The sequence below is a fragment of the Gadus chalcogrammus genome, chromosome 12 (assembly GCF_026213295.1).
Source record: "Gadus chalcogrammus isolate NIFS_2021 chromosome 12, NIFS_Gcha_1.0, whole genome shotgun sequence".
Lineage (NCBI taxonomy): Eukaryota > Metazoa > Chordata > Actinopteri > Gadiformes > Gadidae > Gadus > Gadus chalcogrammus.
Genome location: NC_079423.1, coordinates 3,599,088 through 3,622,536, shown reverse-complemented (window position 1 = coordinate 3,622,536; position 23,449 = coordinate 3,599,088). Strand labels below are relative to the sequence as shown.

At 42.0% G+C, this 23,449-nt stretch overlaps 1 protein-coding gene across 1 annotated transcript; it reads right to left on the bottom strand.

Moving 5' to 3' along the window:
* Positions 1-2,905: 2,905 nt before the first annotated feature.
* On the bottom strand, positions 2,906-17,528 carry LOC130392872 (cytochrome P450 2J2-like). Its single transcript, XM_056603375.1, has 9 exons — positions 17,196-17,528; positions 11,611-11,773; positions 6,261-6,410; positions 5,839-5,999; positions 5,553-5,729; positions 4,197-4,335; positions 3,337-3,524; positions 3,101-3,242; positions 2,906-3,012 (listed from the first exon to the last, which is right to left on the bottom strand). Exons 1-9 carry the CDS (start codon positions 17,394-17,396, stop codon positions 2,921-2,923), a joined length of 1,413 nt encoding a protein of 470 aa, XP_056459350.1. The 5' UTR covers positions 17,397-17,528; the 3' UTR covers positions 2,906-2,920.
* Between the last annotated feature and the right edge of the window lie 5,921 nt (positions 17,529-23,449).

Sequence of the window (23,449 nt, the reverse complement as noted above, 5' to 3'; positions counted from 1 at the left end):
ACTGATGCATTTGCAACCGAGTTCCTGTTAGGGACTCTTATGCTGAAGGAGGAGAACGGAAGTGTCTGCGTGTGGGTCGCTGTTTTGACTCTGTGTTGGGAGCGCTGGAAATGAAGTGGATCGCCCCGTTCAGTGAATGGAGTTAGCCGATTCTTCTTTTATCTATAACCCAAGTATATGCATCAATAATTTGTACAGTAGATTATTATTCATAGATTAGAAAACAAAAGGCGATCGGAACGCGCATGCGCATTTAAAAGACAGCGTTTAAAGGAAGTGCGTCATTATTGCGCATCTAGGACCCCGAGTCGATCTGGCAGCCGAGTCAATATGACACCTACACCGGTATGAAACTAAAACTGTGATTCTGAATAAAATTAATTGATATCGAAATTCCGTCTGAATATTATTGAAGATTAGGGACCGACCGATATTGATTTTTGAGTGCCGATGCCGATGCCGATTATTTTCAGAGAAAAATCACGATTACGATTTAATCGGCTGATTAAAAAAAAAGAAAAAAAAAGCATATAAAACGTAGTTTTTGATACCTTAAATATACTTTACAGTTTTTTCCTATCGTTTTAAGCAATTTACCTAAACCATGTTCACATTCCCTAAACACTTCACACAGTGAGCATACCAGTAGACCAGGTGAACCAAACTGTGGTTACTTGCCCCTATGCTAAGATACAAATGCTGGCAATGACGCCTTCTTCCAAATTTCATGGATACCTGCCCCAGTCAATGTTCACTACCGGCAAAACGCTGTGGAACTACAGCGTATTTTACCAATGTTTAGATACTCTGTTCAAAACAGTGAACTTTCTGTTAAAAACCTAACTTATCAGTAATTTAGATCACTGTAGATGGAAAGATGCTGCATTTGGACAGACAAATGAAGTTACATGTTTGAATAAGAAAAAATATTTAGTTTATAGTTTATTTATTTTATTTTACAGTAATTTAGATTTTTTTCCCCCTGTGCACCATAGTTCTTGGTGAATTGGCATGGAATTACTTTTTTTACGTAAAAGCAACACTACATACAATGATCTGTACAAAACACAGAGGATAAGTTTTGCAATGCAAAACACCTGGTGGTCATTTCAGCTAAAGACCTACTCAGCTAAAGACCTACTCAGGTGTTTTACATGTAATTTGTGCCTCGTTGAAAAAGGGCCTTCTTTGGCATTTGCTTTGGACTTCTTTACGTAGTTGGTATAGGAAAATGGATGCAGCAAGAGCAAGAGCAAGAGGCAGAGGCAGAGGAAGAGGAGGAGGTGGAGGTGAAGGTGAAGGTGGAGGTGGAGGTGGAGGTGGAGGTGAAGGTGGAGTAGGAGGAAGAGGAAGAGGTAGAGGAAGAGGAAGAGGTAGAGGAAGAGGGAGCGGGAGAGGAGCAGCAGCAGCAAGGACAGTTGTATCTGATGAAATCAGAGCAACTGTCATCGACCATGTAATCAATCATGGTCTGTCCATGAGGGAAGCTGGTCTGAGGGTTCAGCCGAACTTGCCAAGATCAACGGTGGCATCAATCGTGAGGGTTTTCCCACAAACTAACAGGTACTATACAGTATTTACTGTATTTACAATTACAGTACATTTACCACACTCAATTGTGACATATTTTGTGGGAGGTAAACCGACATATGAACACTGTCAGCAGATACTTGGCTTGGATTGTCATACTGTAATATTACAAACTTTATTACTGTAGTCCAAAGAAGTGTTTGTCTGTGTTTTTTCTCTTTTTTTCAATGCAACACTACAGGAAATCTATGCCAAACTGGAGGACACAGCAACATTTTATATATGCAATTGGCAATGCTTCAAGATGTTAGTGTTTTTTAGGTCATAGTGTTCTGAGAGGAAACATGTGTTAAGTTATGGCAGCATTGTTTGTGGTGTGGTTGTTGTAGTGCATTTTGCACCAAAGGTTAACAGATATGCAGAGGTGTGTGTCTCTAAAGCCCACTGTGTTAAGTGATAGGGAAAAGTGACCATAGTATGGGTACATGACCGAAAACGATAGGAAAAAACTGTAAACACTTGACGAATATGTGAATTGAATGCAGAACCTTTGAGTGTTTTAGAATACATTTACAGTCAAAAATGAGTGTAATGTAAAATGTAAAATAAATAACTAACTCCCAATGTGCTGCGCTCGTGAGCAGTGACTAACACGTGCGTGCTGAGAAGTATGGTCTCACCGTTAGAGTCTACAGTATAACAAATTAACATGGCCTGGGACCTAAAGAAAAACAACATGCTCAAACAACGCGTCTTGTGTACTGGTGAGGTGAGCGCGCAGCTGCCTGAGCGAGCGTGCTTTCATGTTGCACGGTAAAATTCAATCTCCTCTTTTTTACTCCAGCTAAAGTTGTTAGTTAGCAAGGCGAGTAGGAGCGCAATCTGCAGGATACTAAGCGCAATAACATTTATAAAAAAGAATAAATAAATAAATAAAAATCGGTTGTAATCTGCGTCTTTTTGGCCGATGCCGATTATTTTCAAAAAGGCTATAATCGGCCGATTAAATCGGCAGGCCGATAAATCGGTCGGGCCCTATTGAAGATACAAGTGTGTAGATTTGTTAAATGGTTTGAACGAAGGTAAACGGTTGAAAAAGGATTTAGTTACGTCTTCTGCCGTCCTCCTATTGACTCCCATGTTAATAAAAAATATAGTATTTTAAAAGTAGAATATCTTAAAAAGTATGAAATATTTTAAAAATCTGAAAAGAAGCGAGCGATTCCAAGCTATTCTGAACATTTTAAAATTTGAACAGAGTTTCTAGGTAAAGAATTGAGGAAGGGGATAGGTCCCAAAATGTTTAGAGAATAATAAAGGATAATAGAGGAAAGAAAGACATTTAGAATAAAACTTATGAAGAACAATAGTTGAGCGCTGCATGCAGCACTCACCTAATTAGAAATAAGTTATCAAATCGATTTTCTCTAAGTGAACAACTGTGGGAGGAGATTTGTGGACCACAATGCCCCTTACATCTACCTGTTCACATTAAATGAATCATCATCATCAAAATAAAATCGTAAATTCAATGGTTCAGTGGTGTACTCAAAGTTGTATGGATGCATACCAGCTGAAAAGGGCAGGAAGGCCTCTCTCTTTCTAGCCTGGCCGTCTTGGTCAAGGAAGTGTTGTGGGTTGAAGGAGTGTGGCGTTTCCCACATAGTCTCATCACGTAGAACCGAGTTCAGGGTGGCCATCACCACGGTGCCCTGTTAGAGGAATTATGGCAATAAAGAGATCAGATGGGAACTTTTCAAAATAAAGGTTGATCAAACTAATAATGGCTTTGGAATGGGTTTCTACCTTTGGGATGGTGTAATTTCCAAGGGGGGTGTCCCTGTTAGCCATACGGGCAATATTGAGAGGTAAGATGTTACCCATCCTTTGGGTCTCTTGTATGACAGCGTAAGTATAGGGAGTGCTGTCTCTGTCAGACATGGAGGGTTGCCTGGATGAGCCCACTACGGTATCTAGTTCAGCCTGGACCTTCTCTACATGATAAAATAAAAGTAGAGGATGTCAATATTCATGTACAATATGAAAAAGGAATATATTGCAAAAATGTCAATATTAACGAAACCAGTGCAGTCAGCAACCCAGAACACAGGGCTGTTTATTTAACAAGCTATGTACCGTATATAATTCTTTTTTTTTTGTAATATTTCAAAATAAAAGTAGTTGTATGTGAGTTAACTCACGATTAAATGCACTTTTAAAATTATATTTTAAATCCACTCCAATTGAGGTTAAATGAGATTATCAAATGACACATTATCATTCACACCAAATAAACGTAATAAGCAAAAACCAGGACAAGAGATCTTTAGGGAGTTTTATTGTATTGAACCCCAACCCAGTGTGGGTTGAATATGAAACTTAATGAACACCACAGATTTGGGAATTGTAAACAGGCAGTTAATTAGTACAATTGTAAACCAACAGTTACTATAAGTGTAGCTAAATTCAAATAAGTAGTGCCACATATTTGGAAATTGCAAGTTAGCGCATAATTAACGGGTTAACTTACCCCGCCCTGATTAAAATAGTATTAGTAAAAGTAAACAATATACATTCAAAGGCTGGAGGGATGTCGCATCTAGCGTTCATCTTTACCGCCTATTCCACCGGCAGATTCTCACTTCCACCGGCAGATACTCACTTACTTTGTATGTCAGGGTAGTAGGCCATGAACAGCAGTCCCCAGTGCAGAGTGGTGGTGGTGGTTTCAGTCCCGGCGAAAAATAGGTCCAGTGAACAAATACTGAGGTTCTCTAGGTCAAATCTTGATTCAGAAGCCTCATTCTACCAAGAATCCGACAACAAAACATACAAACACCAAAATAACATGAATTCTAGCATTAGATTTAGCATTAGGGTTAAGCCCCGTTCACACTGTACACCTCTGTCGACGGATGACGGACGTGCCTGGAGAGTTGAATATTTCTCAACTTCTTGACACAGGCAACTGAGCCGACGGAATGGATGACCCACAATGCATTTCAAGAGCGCCCCATGCAAAGTCAATGAGATCCCAGCGCAGCATTATACACAGGTATGTACTTTATATATAGTTAGTATATGCTCCACGTGAACCTCCTAAGATGGCGCAATTGGAATGGTTCGCTATCTCGGCATATTGGGCAATATCCCATGATTGAGATCTCAAACTCGGGATATTGCGTGACGGTCGTTTCGTCACGGTAATAAAGACAAATAAACCACTAATAAAAAAACAAATAAATCCCAGCAAAAATTGTTAGCTTGTTTATTTTTGGAGAGTTCACGTGTAGTATATACTAAACAATTATTTACCTCAGGCTGCGTGAATAGTGGGGCATAGCCCACTATTCACTTTGCCTTCGCCGAATAATTGTTAAATAGCTTCCAATTATATATGTAAAAGCCATTCATTGTATGAACCACGGTGGTGACTATATTAGCTTCAGTGGTGAGCTATGTTATACATGTTTCTTTCGTAGACTATTTCATTTTGTTATTTCATTAGGCATTTTACACTGCCAAGCCGGTACGGTCACGGCACGCCCTGCAATTTCACTGCCTTGCCTGTGTAAAACCAAGGGGGTATAATACCCCTTCGTCAAGGAGCCGGCTTTCTTGTGCAGTGGAGTAGGCGGGCATACCCACGGAGAGCAGACCTCTTTAGAATAATTTGCATACTCTGACTTTTTTTTTTTTTTTTTATTCAAGCCACTCGCATGCAAGAATGGGTATACATCTGAGTGTACGCTACAAACGCGATTAACTATTTAGTGCAAGTGCAAAAACGCCAACATAGTCTTTATTTTGCTAAGCACTTGTTGTTGTTTTTTTTATCCCTCCCAAAGCCTCATAACAAAAAGTTCCTCAGGTACTCAGAAAATGGCCAGACCTTTAGACAGCAGCCAAGCAAAAGCACTATAATAGAAAGCCCTACTGAAAATCACTGAGCTGAGCTGTCCCTTTTAACAATATGTGAAGCTACTTGGTCATACCCACCAGAAGTGAACACATGCACATACCTTGAGCATTTCGGTCAGGAAGCAGTCGATGTAGTCTCTGGGCAATGAGGGGTCATGATCCACTCTGTGCTCTTTGACCCGCTCTTCAATAAAGGATATAAGTCTGGCAGACAGAGTTAACACCCTCCTGTGAGGTCCAGGTAAATGCTTCACCAGCCATGGAAACATGTTGTACATCTACAGAGAACACAGAGGTTTTAGACACACAACGTCTGCCATTCAGCACGAAGAATGAATCAAGACCTTGCAATTCATCACATTGGAGCTGTATAAGTAAAAGCTCTACCATTGCCCCTACGCTTCCTTGTAGGATCAGTATTTCATTGAAGTCATCAATGATCGTCTGATGCTGCTTCTCAGTGTACTCAAAGCGTTTCCCAAACACCAAACAGCAGATGATGTTGGACACCGCCTTGGTCACCCCCATTTTCGGATCAAATGGTGCTCCTAACAATATTTGGAATCAAGCTATTCAGATGAGTTGTGCATGTAGAATTAGAGTAAGAACGTTTTTGGCTGGGTGGCTCAATAGCAGCAATATTCAGAAGCCTGATACATTGAGGTTACCCCACTTGGCTTCCCATGTTGGCAAGTTCACGGTTAAATTCAACTTTCAATTAATTAATATGCATACATTAACTTGTAAAATATACATCTGGCCAACATTACAGCCTTTATTAGGCCAAATAACTCAACCCATAGGCCTACCTTGCTGCTGAGCGAAGGCCTCAGTCAGGTACTGGCACTCCAGTTGGATTGACGGTTCTAGACTCTTTTTACCCAAACCAAAGTCTCTGAGTGTGTGCAGGGCAAATCTCCTCTGCTGCCTCCATTGGTAACCATTTGACATCACCAGACCTGTTGGAAATGCATTCAGAGATTTGAGTCGGAATGTGTGTAATTTAATCTAGCTCATATCTTAAAATCATATATTAGCCTTGATCATAAAAAAAAATCAATGATCAAAGATCGAAATCAAAGATTTCAATGATCTTATCTTTCAAATCCCATCCTGTTACTGATAGACTCAAGGAAATGCAGGCCGGCCCGTACCTCTCCCTTTGTTAACAAGGATCCATACCTTCAACTCTGAATTAAGTTTTTGAATACTGAGGGCCCTATCTTGCATCCGGCGCAATTGACTTAATCACTGGCGCATGTGTCGTTGCTAGTTTGCAACTGGCGCAGAGCGTTCTTTTCCGTCCTGCGCCACGCGTCGGTAAATTAAGGAATGATCTTGCGCCCCAAGGGGCGGTTCGGCGAAAGGAGTAGGCGTGTTCTGGCGCAAATGTTCCCTGGTCCATTTTGCAGTTTCAGAAACCACTTGCGCCACAAACCAGGAAATACCTGGTTTAGTGTCAGTGGCGCGTTGTTCAAATGCTATTTTAAGGGCGCATGCATAATGTTGCTTGTGCACCTCGCGCATACACTTTGCTTCTCTCATCTACCTAGTAGGGATAGGTCCGAATATTCGATTATTCGTTCCCGAGGATCGAAGTTGATTTTTAACATTTGGGGCCCTATTTTAACGGTCTGAAACGCAAGTGGGAAGCGCAAAGCGCAAGTAGCTTTGTGGGCGGTTCTACGGCGCTATCGCTATTTTACAGGCGGATTAATGACGCTTGCGCCGCGGCGCAAGTGTCAAAAGGGTTGGTCTGAAGCAGCCTAATTACCCGTAGGTGTGGTTTGGGCGTAACGTGCAACAAACCAATGAGAGTGCCAGCTCCCATCCCCTTTAAGAGCCATGAGCGCATTTGAATCGGACGAGTTGATATTTTGACAGCGCGTCTGCAGTCTCCGAGAATTTCATACTGCAAATGGCTTAGTTTATTGCCAAATAATATGGCCTAATTCACACATGGAATATACTGAGTCCTCAAATAAATTTCGGCAAAGAAAACGTATGATAGGCTATAACATATGATATGCGGTAACTGTGGTTCTATTTAATGATATACGCAATACATTATAAACATTGTTTCTTATCAGTATTGTATGCTATCCTAATATGCATGTGTCCCCGCGGTAATAGACATTGCCATTGATTGTATTATGCGTTACGTGTTTAGTTTGCCCAAGTGAAGGAGTTCAAGTACCTCGGGGTCTTGTTCGCGAGTGAGGGAACTATGGAGCGTGAGATTGGCCGGAGAATCGGAGCAGCGGGGGCGGTATTGCGTTCGCTTTACCGTTGTTACGAAAAGAGAGCTGAGCCGCAAGGCAAAGCTCTCGATCTACCGGTCGATCTTCGTTCCTATCCTCACCTATGGTCATGAGGGTTGGGTGATGACCGAAAGGACGAGATAGGGATAGGGTGAGAAGCTCAGCCATCCGTGAGGAACTCGGATTAGAGCCGCTGCTCCTTTACTTAGAAAGGAGTCAGCTGAGGTGGTTCGGGCATCTGGTAAGGATAAGAAATACCATGCAAATTAAATTTAAATGAAGTGAAATTTCGAGGTTGGAAACTGGGCGCCTTACAGAGCACACACGCGCGCCCGCATTCATTCATTCTTTTTAACACTCACTCGCGGTAAAACAATGTTTTTCACGATCAAATAGGCCTACTCATCAATCCTAAAAGTTATGGGCATGTAGGCCTACACAATGTCTGTGTCAAGAAAATATGTGTTTGCTGTACGGTGTTTGCAGATGCATTGATTTAAAAGTACAACTTATTACCGCTGCATCAGCTTTTCTTTCCCAAATAATTTACCAAGAATGTGCGGCTGTAGATGAGAGAAGCAAAGTGTATGCGCGAGGTGCACAAGCAATCCGTATGCATCGCATGCGCATGTATGCATGCGCCCTTAAAATAGCGTCTAAACAACGCGCCACTGACTTTAAACCAGGTATTTCCTGGTCAGTAGCGCAATGGTATTCAGAGACGGCAAAATACCGTTTGAGCCAGAACACACCTCCTCCTTCCGCCGAACCGCCCCTTGCGGCGCATGATCAATCCCTAATTTACCGGCGAGTGGCGCTGGTGGGAAAAGAACGCTTTGCGCCAGTTGTAAACTAGCAACGACACATGCGCCAGTGACTAAGTCACTTGCGCCGGATGCAAGATAGGGCCCTTGGACCGTTAAGATTTTTTCCCATTTAAATAAATAAGAATTAACGAAAGGTACTAATGTTGGACAGGTATCCAAGGGCATTATCCCGCTTATACCAAGGTCACTTGCCAAAGAAAATAAATGAAGACCATTCATTTATAGGGGGATTATTTGTTTATCAACACGGCGGATGTACTCGCAGAATGATCGCCATAAGAAAATTAGTTTGACCGGTTGCCATGGTTATCTCCGTGCAGTAAATTTGCAGTTGCAGTGTTAATTAGCGATGTTGTCAGCTTACTGTTACATTAAACTGTAATCAGAAAATGCGGTTATATGCTATAGACCCTATAGTATCTGTGGTATAAAGGTTGGGACGAATTTCAAATGATAAATACGTACGCTTTATGTTGAAAGTATAGACCGTCGCGATTCAGCCTTTATACCACAGATACTGTAGGGACTATAGCATACAACCGCATTTTCGGATTACAGTTTAATGCATTTTTCACAATTTACCAGCTCTCGTTTTGAGGGCTGAACAGACAATATGACTGGAACTACTTAGCAGGTAGTTGTTGTTTGGCTATTAAGATATTAAGTGATTTCTTGTCGATGATCCATGGCTGCCTTTGTGAATGTCGGCACACATTGAATAATTGATTATTCGTTCATACCAACCACCGATTATTTGACCATGAAAAATTTGAGTTATTCACATCCCTACTACCTAACCACACATTCTTGGTAAATTATTTGGGAAAGAACAGCTGATACAGCGGTAATAAGTTGTACTTTTAAATCAATGCATCTACAAACACCGTACAGCAAACCGTATTTTCTTCACACAGACATTGTGTACATGCCCATAACTTTTAGGATTATTTGATCGTGAGAAAAATTGTTTTACCGCGAGTGAGTGTTAAAAAGAATGAATGAATGTGGGTGTGCGTGTGTGTATGTGAAAAATAATTAATGAATGCGGGTGCGCGAGTGTGCGTCCATCTGTTTCAACACACGCAACTATACACGTAATGCATAATACAGTCCAGGGGACGCATGCATATTAGGAACACGATAATGCATACAATCAGGGTGCAAACTACGGGGGGCCTGGGGGGTCTCAGCCCCCCTTAACGCGATATGAGCTCCCCTGAAAACATGATTTGTGAAATTTTGGGGGGGTCTCTAAAATATTGGCGAAATGCTGTTTTTTCCCATGCATTTCCCATTTGTTTTTGTATTGCATAATCATGGATCACGTGTAAAATGTGGCTATTTTTAATGTATGATTTGCGCATGAGGGTGATTCATCATCTTCATAAAGATACCGGCCTGCATGCAATTTTTGTCCTCACCACTGAAGCGTGGGGGCGCTATGTCTTAAACGTCACTTAAAATCAGACATCGGAGAGCTGCTGGACCCGGGCAGTTTCGTATTACATGTTTTGCAGTCATGTCTAAAAGAAAACAGGGAAACCTACTCGCAAATTTTGGATTTACAAAGAAGTCGAAGACAAATTACTCAGAGGAGCAGCAAGAGACGAGTTCTTCGGCAGATGCTAGCTTGGGGACAACCGACACCACCACCGCTGCACTTGCGGGGACTGCTGCCGGTGAAGCCCGCCAACAGCCGACAGCTCAGAGGCCGCTAATGACGGTGACATTGCCTGGCCCACCACTAGTGACATGTCTCTCCGCTGAAGTTTTAATTAGAGGCCCTGTAGCTCACGGAGTATGTCTCTAATGCCAGCCAGATCGGTTTATATATATTAATATTTATATGAAAAATACAGCATTTTTTCTCAATTGCGCCCAGGTCATGTGACCTTATGACTAAACAGGCTGATTAAGACACACCTCTTTCTATTAGCTTTGAATGGTCCTTATAATAATAAATAACAAATAAGTCAATATAAATAACGCAACCAGTCAGAATTGCCTTTTAATACTCATTTTAATTTGAAAACTGGAAGCTGGCCTTCTCTGTGCAGTTACCGTAATGGTCGCAATATGGGCGTACGTAAAATGTAGTGGCTGGCTCGACCGCAGTCAGATTTGATGAGGGTTGGAGGTGATATGTGCTTATATATGCTGACATAAGGCAAGTAGGCATACAGGCTTGTAATAATGGATGTGTTTTGAGTAAGTCCTCGCTCTGAGGCACGCGCAAGCCCCCCCACCCACAATATAAGTGAGCCCCCCCGAAAGCTGCGGTATAGTTCGCACACTGCATACAATACTGATAAGAAACAATGTTTATAATGTATTGCGTATATCATTAAATAGAACCACAGTTACCGCATATCATATGTTATATCATATACGTTTTTTTTGCCGAAATTTATTTGAGGACTAAGTATTTCTGAAGTTGAGGAAGAAAACCTTATTCCTTGGGTGATTTAGGCCATATTATTTGGCCATAAACTGAGCCATTTGAAGTTTGAAATTCATGTGAATCTGTCTCATCGGAGACTGCAGACGCGCTGTCAAAATATCAACTCGTCAGATTCAATTGCGCTCATGGCTCTTAAAGGGGATGGGAGCTGGCACTCTCATTGGTTTATTGCACATTACGCCCAAACCACACCTACGGGTAATTAGGCTACTTTAGACCAACCCTTTTTAGATTTGCGCCGGGCGCAAGAGTAATTTTCTGCGCCGGTAAACTAGCGACATAGAACCGCACACAAAGCTACTTGTGCTTGGCGCTTCTCACTTGCGTTTCAGACCGTTAAAATAGGGCCCTGAAAGTCTCTAATTATTGGGAGGGGCTCAATTTTTAACATTGTGACTTAGCTTAATAGCTGAAGAGATTAATTTGTTTTTTAGTTTCAACTTGTCCAATGTTTTCATTGCAAACATCACTACAGAATGAACCTCATCCCAGAGATGTCTCTCAGATCTTGTTACGTTCGTATGGAAATAAAGTTTAGCTAGGTAGGCTCCAGACATGCGGAATGAGTGCGTGGGCAGTGTGTGCATGCCAAGCAGGTGGGTGGACATACCTTTGGATCCAATCGCTTCATACAGCAATGGCAGATATGGACGATCCACATAGTCTTCCCCTCTCTCGACCAAGGCTTCCCTCACAAGCTTGTATCCGTTGACAACCACGACCCATCCAACCATGATTCGAAGACTAAAAATTGGTCCATATTTCTCAGCAAACTGAAAGAAAATGTTATAAAGATGTAATTTTAAAGTGTCAAACTTTACAGAGACAACATTGGGTCAGTCAATAGAGACGTGGGACAGTGAGGGGCCGTTGATTGATTTTATTTGACTTTGATTTTGATATAAAATATGAACAGCACTCTGTCATACATTAAAATACATAGTCAGGGATGACACAATATAGCCCGAAGGCTTATTTCCATTGTGGTCCCTGTGGGGCAGGAGAAGAGGGCAAGTAGCAGCAAATCACATATCAATCATTAAAAACATTTACACAATTACATAGAAATTACACACACAACAACGATCATAATTAAGACATGCCTTCTAAGCCAATGTTTCAAAGCCTGTTTAAAACTGCCTATGTTTCTGAATGACTGGAGTGTATCAGGTTACCTGTTTCAAAGTGTAGTTCCAGCATAAAGAAAATAATCTTCGACCAAAATAGTCTCAAAAAATCTATTGAGCTGCCTTTGAACTTCACTTACTCAGTTAAAATATTTTCTGAAATATTTGGGCACATCCCCATAAACAATCCTATGTATCTGGTTTGGTATCTAGGCAACAAACGGAGAGGACGCTGGCGCTGTCTGTTCGCCGCTTCTCCAAGCAATTTTTGGCCAATCTTGGCCAATTTTACTTTAAAAAGTGATTTTTTGTTGACATATAATATCTACTTGGTTCCGTGCAAGCTACACCAGTGACGAAAAGCAAGCTTATGGACTGTCTTTAGTTGTTCCAGTGTTATTGTGTTATTGTGAAGAGCCGTGTAGCTCACTTGTTATTTTGGCGTCCCTAGTAACGGCTAATAACAACGGCTAAAAACAAGTAGCTGATGTGACATTTTTCTGGTCACTGCTGGCGTTTTTTTCGGTGATCCTGGTGAGGAATATGCCCTGGTCAACCTGCTAAGCTGTCTCTACTGTCTCGTGGATTTTCTGCACTGCCTCCCAGCTCTTCCCCAGATGCGTCGGGTCCGTACCTAGCTACAAAGAGGCAAACATCACTCAACATCAGGTTCGATGTTGACGTACTTCGCCCCACAGCTGCTGAAGTACAACAATCGCTCCATCACCCACTCTGTATTTCCACCATTAAGCAGCTAGGACTATTGCGTAGACCTCGATATATCCACAGAGGCTCAGGGAGAAACTTTATTTATGGTCAGCCTGCCGGCTTCATCACATCCATTAGGTCCGCTGAGACGGCTGAGGGCAAAAGACGTAACATCACGAGGATGGGGGTGATGTGGTCATGCTTGCGCACCCTCATCAGGACCCTGGCAGCACTGTTTGAATGTACGTAACCAGTGCCAACATCCACACTGACCACCTGCCTGGAGGAGATAGAGGCGTGGATGAAGCTCAACTTCCTACAACTTAACAGCCATAAAACGGAAGCCATCCTTGTTGGCACGCCACATCAGCTCCGCTCCCCCACCATCACCAATATCACCTTCTCTGGCAAAAACATCCCCCTTTCCACATCCGTCACCAACCTCGGTGTTAAAATGGACCCACAACTTAATTTTGACACCCACATCAAACACCTCTGTAAGACAGCTTTATACCACCTCAGGAACATCGCCAAACTCCGCCAATCACTCACCCTGGCTGATGCAGAGAAGCTCGTCCATGCCTTTGTCTCCTCCAGGTTGGACTACTGCAATGCACTCCTCATTGGGATCCCTGGCAAGAGCATCCAGAGGCTCCAATACATTCAAAACAGTGCTGCCAGGGTCCTGATGAGGGTGCGCAAGCATGACCACATCACCCCCATCCTGAAATCACTGCACTGGCTCCCTGTCCCACTCAGAATTGAGTACAAGGTCTCCCTCCTCACCCACCAGTGCCTTCACGGACTTGCCCCCCTCTACCTTCAGGAACTCCTCACCCCCCCGACAAATTCACGTACACTCCGTTCAGGATCCACTCACACCCTCCAAACCCGACATACGAAGCTGTGCACCATGGGTGATCGGGCCTTTTCTGCTGCTGCCCCTAGACTATGGAACGCCCTCCCTGACCACCTGAGGGCTCCACAGACTACAGCTCTTTTTAAACGGAACCTCAAAACCCATCTCTTTAAAAGAAAATTTAGCTAAACTTTCTTTGAGGTTCCCCTTTTAATAGTTTTTTGTTATTTTTTTTCTCTGAAGCACTTTGAGATTCTTGAATATAAAGTGCATTATAAATAAAATTTATTATTATTATTATTATTATCCTACACAGCTGTATCTAAGATACACAATCCTCTATTTTCAACCATCCTGACCTCTCAAAGTGGGAAGATTTGAGATGAGTTCTCATGGGGAGGTCAAAAATAAGCCTAACTAACTTATTTTGCAAGGTCTGAAGCCTATGTTTCAAATTCATCGTGACACCATTGTATCATGAGCCACACGCATGATGATAATAAGGCTGAAATAAAGCTCCTGCTAAAATTATCATTGTTTTTTGATCAAGAAACTATGACATTCTGGCCAAAAAACTGATTATTTGATTTATTTTGGTGATTTCCATTTGAGCCTGACCTACACTAGATAAGTGGCAATCTAATACAGCCAAGATAACTGACTGATTCCTTGGCTTTATTTCAGAATCTCCAGCTAGGACCTTTTTCAATTCGATCCAAAGAATATGAACTCCCCCATGTTTTACCCAAGTGAAGTGATAACCTGTCAAAGAAAATGCATAACATTTAGAAGTTCTGCGCAAATTGTTCTTTCAATAACTTTTTTATCCTTGTGAGAAACTACCAGAGTCATTTGCCTATACAAGAGATTACAAGAACAAACGGAAACACACTTTTCTGAAAACTGTGGCCTTTACTAGGAACCTCGATTAGTGGGTTAGCAAGGTATGTTGCGTTCAAAGCCTGGGTTAGCTTGGACACGAAAGTCGATCTCTTTAAGCATCGCTTAAAGAGCGTATCACAATGGTGACTCAGGGCCTAAACACACCGGCGCCAAAGCGGCGCGTCAAAAAGTCTGCCCCCATTATTCCGGATGTACTAGCCCACACCGGTGCTGACTAGCCGCGCGGCAGCGCGCCACGACGCGCCACCCAACTAGGCTTCACGCCAATGTTCTATTCCAAAGCGTCGCCGCCCCTGAAAAAGCGTTTTTTAAAAGCCGGTTCGTACATCCCGGGTCCCGTAGGCACCTCTATATCTACTCCTCACCACTGGATGTCGCCCTCTTTCGTTTGTGAGAAACAATTACTAGAATGGATGATGAGAGACTGGTCGTTGAGGTGGAGAAATATGCCGAATTGTATGACCAAAGTTCCCGTCATTACAAAGACAACTCCAAAAAAGACATAGCTCGATCCATAGCTCTGGAGATTGGCTCTTCAGGTGAGAAATCAACAATGGTGGACTAAGTACCCAAAACTTTAACCTTTAATCAAGTCACATAATATGGCTAATCACACCATGTAGGTAGAAACCAGATTACTTGTAATATATATATTTTTATTTAAGGCAAGGCAACTTCATTTATCTCGCACTTTTCATACATGAAGCAGACTCAAAGTGCTTCACATAGAAACATTCTCATGCAATAAAATAGATAAGTAAAAGAAAAAACAGGCAAAGTTCAAAAATGCATTGTCATGTAATAACTGTCTCTCTGGTATCAGATCATGTATTAACTGTCTCTCTGGATTTAAGGAAAATAACATTAGGTGTCTCGAGCACTCAAATAAAATAGACTGGCTACCGAGTCCAGCACAACAATAACATCACTGTATTTATCCAGAGGGATAAAAAAAATGTATATATATTATGCAAAAGAGTATTTATACCAGAGAGGGATAATAACTAAATTATAGGTCATCATGACTAGGCTACTCCATACGGTTCTGCCATTGCACACTTCCTAGTGGCAAATTGAAATATTGGCGGTGCCTCTCAGGATCTGCATGGAGCTCCTGGACCAGATTGTGGTATACCCCCTGTTCTTGTCTCCGTTCATTGATGGGGTGCACCCAAACCCTTCGTCTTCTCCTTGCACGCCTACGGCGCAGCAGAAGAAAGGCAGCCACCCTCTGTCTGGCAGCAATTCTTTGTTCTGTTGAAATAAAAAAAACTCAATAAAATGTAAAAGAGCTTGTGTTCAATTAAAATGGATAACTACTGGCTGCATACATGTAAATGTGTGGCTATGTTAAGGCTATATAGCTGGATAGATAGATAGCTACTTTATTGGTCCCAATGGGGACCATAAAGCCATCCAGTAGCTCAATACAATAAATACACACATAACAATTGGTCTTTAAAGGTGACGGCACTATATACTAAAAAGGCTTAATATAAGGTCCTGCGCATACGGAGATTGTTGATGCAGTAGATGAATAATTGCACAATATAAAATAAATAAGAAATGACAGTAAATAAAACGATTAAGTGCCCTACAAACTAAGTTGGTCTGCTGCTTGAAAACATAATTTTTCAAATTATTCAGCCAAAAAAGATGGAAGATAAATAAACTATGCTACAATAGGCTACTCACCCATCGTCTCTTTGTTGCGGTTGATCGACAGGTGACTTCCTGATTATACACTGCAGCGCGACCGTCGCGCCGCTTCCTGTTGGTGGCGGCTTTTGACGCACGTGAAATGCGCGCCGCTGCGCGTCGGCGGCGGTGTGTTTAGGCCTTTAGGCTTCAGGCCACTCAAAGGGCTTAACAGGCCAAATATTTCAACCCAGTCTCACGGAAATATGTGACACTGTCACGTCACGTCATTTAATCTATTCATTCTTGATCTGGGACACGTAATTTCAATCTTTTCGTGCCAAAAGCACAAATTTCAAACTCATTTGAAAAAGAAGAGATGAAGCAGATACCTTTTTTTCCGTTGCGGTTTGCCTACAGAGCAGCGCACCTGCATTCAATATATCTGTGAATTGTCAAAATTTCCCAGAATCAAAGGTGAAAGTAGAAACAGGTGGACAAAAGCTGTCATATTGTTAGAAATGTGTGCTTTTGGCACGAGAAAATTGAAAAACGTGTCCCAGATCACGAATGAATAGATTAAATGACGTGACAGTGTCACGTATTTCCGTGAGAGTGGGTTGAATATTTATGACACTGTTCTATTCCCTGGCGCCCCTGAAAAAGCGCTTTTTAAAAGACGTTTGATACATCCCGGCTTGATACAAGGTCCTGTATGGAGATTGTTGATGCACTAGATGAAAATCCACAATGCAAAAGGAATGAGCAATGAAAGTAAGGGGCGTATCCTGAACACTCTTATTTCGGAAGAAGGTAAGGTTTACAGTACACGTAAAAGCTTCCGAACCTCCGAGCTGTTTTGAAGGCGACATAAGTTTGTTTTTGCTCGTGACGTAAATAGCACAATTGCACTTTTTAGACTTTTAAAATACAAATAATTGTGGTCTAAAACCAACCTACCTGGTCGAAATTCAGATGTAGCTTGGAGGGCTCGACCCGGTGTGCGTCCCCAATAATAGGAAGAGCCCAGGGTCCCGGAGGAAAATTCCTCGGTTTTCTATGCTTAAAATAGTCAGCAAGAATCAAGAAAACGAAGAGAAATAATAAAACACCTCTCGCGTCCATCCAATTCAGGGCTAATATTTCAGAAAACACCGCCATTACTACAGTGCCTAGTCGTATCGGTGTATTGAGAATGGAAGCCCTGGGGTCCAATGTACAGTACACCTCTCCGCCGATCGGTGCGGCTCCCGACCGGATTCATTGTTCAATGTTCACCACTATGCTATTTTGCGTCAAACGCGGTAACGTCTTCATGTTAGGCCTATGTTAGATAGCTTTCTGCATTAACTGCGATTTTTAACTTTTGTGGGTTTTAATTAAATCTAATCTAAATAAGCGTGTCATCGTACAGCATTGGTCTGACAAAAAGTATACATACTTGGCCTGAATTACATTTATTTATAATAGTTAGGCCTATCTATTGTTTTATATAATCCTATTGAGTTATGTATCAAAAGCATACATAGCCAGCTATGAAACCCTGTCGCATCTTCACATGGTGGACATGCGCAGTGATGACATGGCGGGAGTCTGTCCAGCCCTACCTGGCGTACATGGGCCTTTTGCTTGAAAGAAGTCTTCAACCGCTAAATCTGGAACAGGTAATAGGAACACCAATAATGGCACCTCCATCAAAGTATTAACTATTCCAATCATTTAAAACATTTTGACAGATAAGTAGAGCTTTTTTGTTACAGACACTACAATGTTTATTTATGTTTATTTTAATAAGGCAAATTGTTCTCATTGTTTCCTTTCTCTTTAACAACTGCGGGGAGATTTGTTTTTATTTATTACTCACAGGCCTTATATTGTATATTGTGGCAACCCGGCACGGCGGTGAGCAAACTACCTCCTCCCAAGCAGGACACCATTTCGCGGGGAAAAACCAAAAAGGCATGTTTTATTCCAAACTCAAACATAAAGTCTCTCGCTGAAGAAACACAAAAGAAAGTAAAAACCTGGGAGGGATCAACGGGCCCATCCTTCGTGGGTGGAATCCCTGTCACCCACGAGGACCAGTCTCTCTGTACATGAGCAACATGGCTGGGAGAACCCAGAATGAGTGGAGAAGCAGGCTATTTAAGCCCTGCTCTCCCTCAGGTGCTCTGCATCTCCTAATTAATTGGCCCGGGCCGGGTGGCCACAATATGAAAAATGCTGTGGCCACTGCTGCATTTCTGCATCATAAAACGATATAATCCCACACACAGAATCATAGGTGTAGCTCATGTCACACCACACAGACACAGGTTGGCTTCTTTCAAAACGGGCGTTCTTTAATGGCACTCTTTACTCCTTTACGCCGTGAAAACTATCACAAATAAACGAAACGGCACATCAGCAAATTATACAATATTAACATATGCATGAAATGAAACCTTTATTATTTATAATATGAAATTTAAGTATTGATTATTAAGTTTGCCTAATGAAAGAAAATCTATTTATTAGTGCTGTCAGTTAAACTTGTTATTAACAGCGTTAACGCAAACCAATTTTAACGGCGTTAATTTTTTTATCGCGCGATTAACGCAATTTATTTATTTAATTTTTTTTTCTTTTTTTTTCAAACAAAGAAGCAGTAGCCTGACTGCTATGTTCAAGGCAGTATGTTTGTATGTTCATCGTTTAATTGCACTATAGGCTTTTTTTTTGTATCGTCCTATTTTGATCAGTATATGCCGATGTTGTTATCAATAAAAAAACATTTGCACAAGGCAAGCAGATGCCATTCTCCATGTTGATAAGAGCATTAAAATGGTAAAAAAAATAATGGGACCAAGAAATCAAGGGATATTTAGCATAGAAAAAAAATAATCGTGAGTTAACTATGACATTAATGCGATTAGTCGCGATAAAATATTTTAATCGCTTGACAGAACTAGTATTTATGCAACGTCACTTACACTCCCACCAAATCACTAATTCCCTTCGGAATGTGGGATTTCCTTTAAAGGTCCCATGACATGCTATTTTATGTATTCTTTAATATAGGTATTAGTGGGCAACTAACACAGTATTCAAAGACGTTCCCGAAATTCAGCCGTGGTGCAGAGTTACAGTCACTCCGAGCCAGTCGCACATTGGGCTTCCCCCGAATGCGCTGTTTTGGTGTCTGTAGCTATAATGCAAATGTGGAGGAGCGAGGCGGGTCAAGGAGGAGGGTGGGGGTGTGGCCCTGAGCAGCTTGCAGCCACGGTACCATGCGCTCTGTTTACAGTGGATGTATCGCAATGGCGAGGCGCACACAGCCTTTAGCCGTGTTCTGTAAATATTCTAGAACACACGGGAGTCCTGGAGCTCTATATCTAAATATTATCATATAGCCTACATAGATATCTATATCATATAATATATATATTATCACGGCCAAAAGCTGTGTGAGCCGATATTATGAATCTCAAATGACCGCGTTGGGTTCTCCAACGTTCCTGGTTTTTCCACGTCCACATCAATGTGAAGTAGACTGAACCGCGACAAGGAGGAGAAAGGGATTGTTGCCGGGCAGCGCTTAGGCACCTCCGCCTCCGGCGGTGGTCCCTCAGCCGGGCTCAAGCGGGAGACATTCGCCGCCAACAATCCCTTTCTCCTCCATGTTGTGGTTCATGTTCGTGAGGGAGTCAAAGCCAAAGTTCCTTCCCCCCAATTCATTCTCAACCTTGGCTGAGATAACCCCCACTACGAGTCTTGTTGTAGAAATACCAGAGACGAGAGTCCGACGTGTTATGCGCCATAACACCAAAAGCAGAACGGTTATCCAAATAACAAGGAAGTGTACAACACTTGCGTTACAGTCCTAGAGCTCTATATCTAAATAATATCAGATAATACATAGATATCTATATCATATAATACATATTATCACAGCCAAAAGCTGTGTGCACCTCCAGACGATACACACATGTGGCACTCGCACGGTCGTGTCTCATTGGCGGGCCAACATCTCTGGGCGGGCCAGGCAGAGTAAGGGGAGGAGCTTAGATGCTTTATGACAACATAAATACAGACATTCCAAATCAGCGCGCTTGAGCCTCGGTTTTTTCAAAGGCGAGCAGAACAGCTAGTGCTCGTTTTACACCAAACGCAAGTTTTAGCCACTGGGGGACCATAGGCAGGCTAGGGGAACTCATATTTATGTTAGAAAACCTCATAAAGTGAGATTTTCATGTCATGGGACCTTTAAACAAAGATCTTGAAATCAATAAAAATGTTCAAGTCTCAATGTATGTGACCTTATGTCATCGTTTCTGAAAGCCTCCGTCTGTGTCCACACTACAACGCAAACCCAGCGTTTTCACATTTATCCACCTCAGCAATCGTTTTCGAAAAGCATCGTTTTCAGTGTCGGAATTCTCCGTTTTAGTTTGGACGGAAGGACTAAACGGATGAATATTGATGCATTTGTAGATTTACCCGGGTTAGTGTGGACGGGGCCTCAGTTGGAAGCATATCAGGGCCTTGAATGGGCAGTTCAACCATTTAACACATTAAGGCCAAGTGAAAACTGCTCAGAAAAAAACAAATCTTTCACCTATAGCAACTTTTTTTTTTTTTTTTTTAAAGTAACGCAAATAGTTACTTTGCCTGGTAACAAGTTACTTTTATTATAGAGTAATTCAGTTACTAACTCAGTTACTTTTTGGAACAAGTAGTGAGTAACTATAACTAATTACTTTTTTAAAGTAACGTTCCCAACACTGCTCTTTATTACACGGTTGACACAGAAAACGATTGACGTGGTCCGGAAATTCCCACCACAATTCCTTATACACAATAAATCGAGGATAGCCTAACTAGACAATGAGGGGAAAAACGGTCTATCTAGTTACTGGACCAGATGAAATGAGACGGAGAGGTAATAAAGTCTGTCGGCACGAGGACCTTGGATTTATTAAGTAAACTGGCAACGGTTATACAGAGTCATAAAGCGTGAGAGATCGAATATGTCTAAGTCCCTAATCAGCGCTGATGGTTCGTCCGGAGCTTCGCCTCCGTGGAAGGTCTGCTTCAGAAGAAGGTCCAGAGTCCCTGTGTGATACAGTTTTATGCTGTATCCTCCCCTCGATGAGGTGTGTGCGTTTGAGGTGTGTGTGGTTCTGTGTGTTTTTGCTTGGCCTTGGCTCCCAGGCCCTGGGAGAGCTTCGTAACGGGGGAGAGCTCCTCGTGTCTCCGGTGTGAGAAATTAAAACGGGGGAGTGCCCCCCCCGAAGTGTCTCGTGTGTGATAATTTAATGTGGCTCTCAGGCCCCTGGTATGGGCAGGTGTTTCTCTTGGTTCCTTCTAACGGGGGAGAGCTTCAAAGTGTCTCCTGTGTGATAAATTAATGTGGCTCTCCCGTTCTTGAGGATGACTGGTGCATTGTCTGAGTGTCTACCATTTGCCTGGGAAATGGGGCCTTCGGCTCTGACCTGACTATATATTATCATGTTTGTGTTCGTTGGGTTAGAGCAAGAGTTGACTATATTGTAATGTGTCTGCCATGTGATGTGCTCATCAGGTTATTTTTCCCAACAACAACTTAGAAGATAATCTTTCACTTTCTCGAATGAAGTTAGGGCTTCTAGGACTTATAACTTTGTTTCGTGAAGCATCCTCCCCCACTACAATTGTGAACAATATATAACACTACTACAAATAATCAAACAACTTTACCTCAAGTCTATCCGTAGCCACTTGCTGCACTCGTGGAATAGTATTCTTTTTCAATGACACTTTCTTTGGGTTCTTTGGATCAGCAGCTCTTTGAGGAATGATGAAGTCGTCCTTATCGAAATTAGCACTGCAGACACGGTGGTCCTATCTCCACCAGCATCTCGACTGGCATCTCAATGTCCGTATTCAAAACATTAAGCCACTGGTCTACAAGAGATCGGTCATTTTACCGCATGGCTATGGAAAGTTTCTGGGGTGTTTCTTTTTTTTTTCCACAGCCAGGGAAAACACAAACACGAACCATCTCTCTCTCTTGACTCTATGCGTCAATCACGTGTGCAGTGTCTTCTGTAAACAACGTGCCATGCTTGATTGTAGCGAACAAATATTTTGTAAATGCAACTTACATATGCAAGTCCTTTCATTTACGTGTCAACACTTGCTATATATTATTTATAAATATAAATTATGCAAATTATTAATTCCAAAACTTTCCTCCTTGAACTGAACTCCGGCGCATTCGGTAATTGACTTGTGTGGACTTCTTGTAAACACGGACCTACCGGTAATAATTGTAAAACTGTCTTTTTCAAGGAGACAAATTAGTGTTTTCCCAACAAGTAAACATAGTATTTGAGTTCCAGAAAACATCCTTTTGAAGCTGTTTGCGGGAAATAGCTTTGAGGAAAATAAATCTCGCCTACCGCTATTCATCTCTGTTTCAGTCCCTTCAGAATGCGCTGTTTCTGGTGTCTTTAGCTTTAACGCAAATGAGCTGCTGCCCATTGACCAATGAGCTGTCAGACTGAACCACAGCATGGAGAAGGGATTGTTGCCATTTGCGGACTCCTGGAGCTCTATATCTATATAATATAATATAATATAATATAATATAATATAATAATAATATTATATATTGGTATTTATATAATATAAGGGTTTATCTAATATCACGGCCAACAGCTATGTGCGCCTCGGATGACATTATGAATCATAAAGACTGCGTCTGACGTCTCTGGTACTTCCGCAACAAGTAAAGAGTCGTAGTGGGGGATATCTCGGCCATGGTTGAGAAGAATTGGGGGAAAGGAGCTTTGGCCGGACTGCCGCTGAAGCTTCGGCGGCAGTCCGGCGGGAGTAGCTCGGTGGCAGGCCGGCGGCAGTCCGGTGGTGGTAGGTTTGGTGCTATTTTTTAGCAATATTAGTGGCTCAAAGATGCCGATTTGGAAGCGAAACTTACTGCCCCAAGCCAATGACATGGAAGCCTAACATTGCGCCGGGCAATCTCTAATACTCGATTTTCCATGAAGGTTTCTTGATGGCTTATTTGATGGGTTTCATTTGGCAACACAATGACCCTGGGTTCAATTTTCGCCGGAATAAAACTTTAATCATGTAAACTATACTTTTTACTTTTGAACCTTCTAATAATCACTGTACACTCTACAGTCTGTTACAGACTGTTTAGATAAGAAGAACAAATGACAACAAGTGTG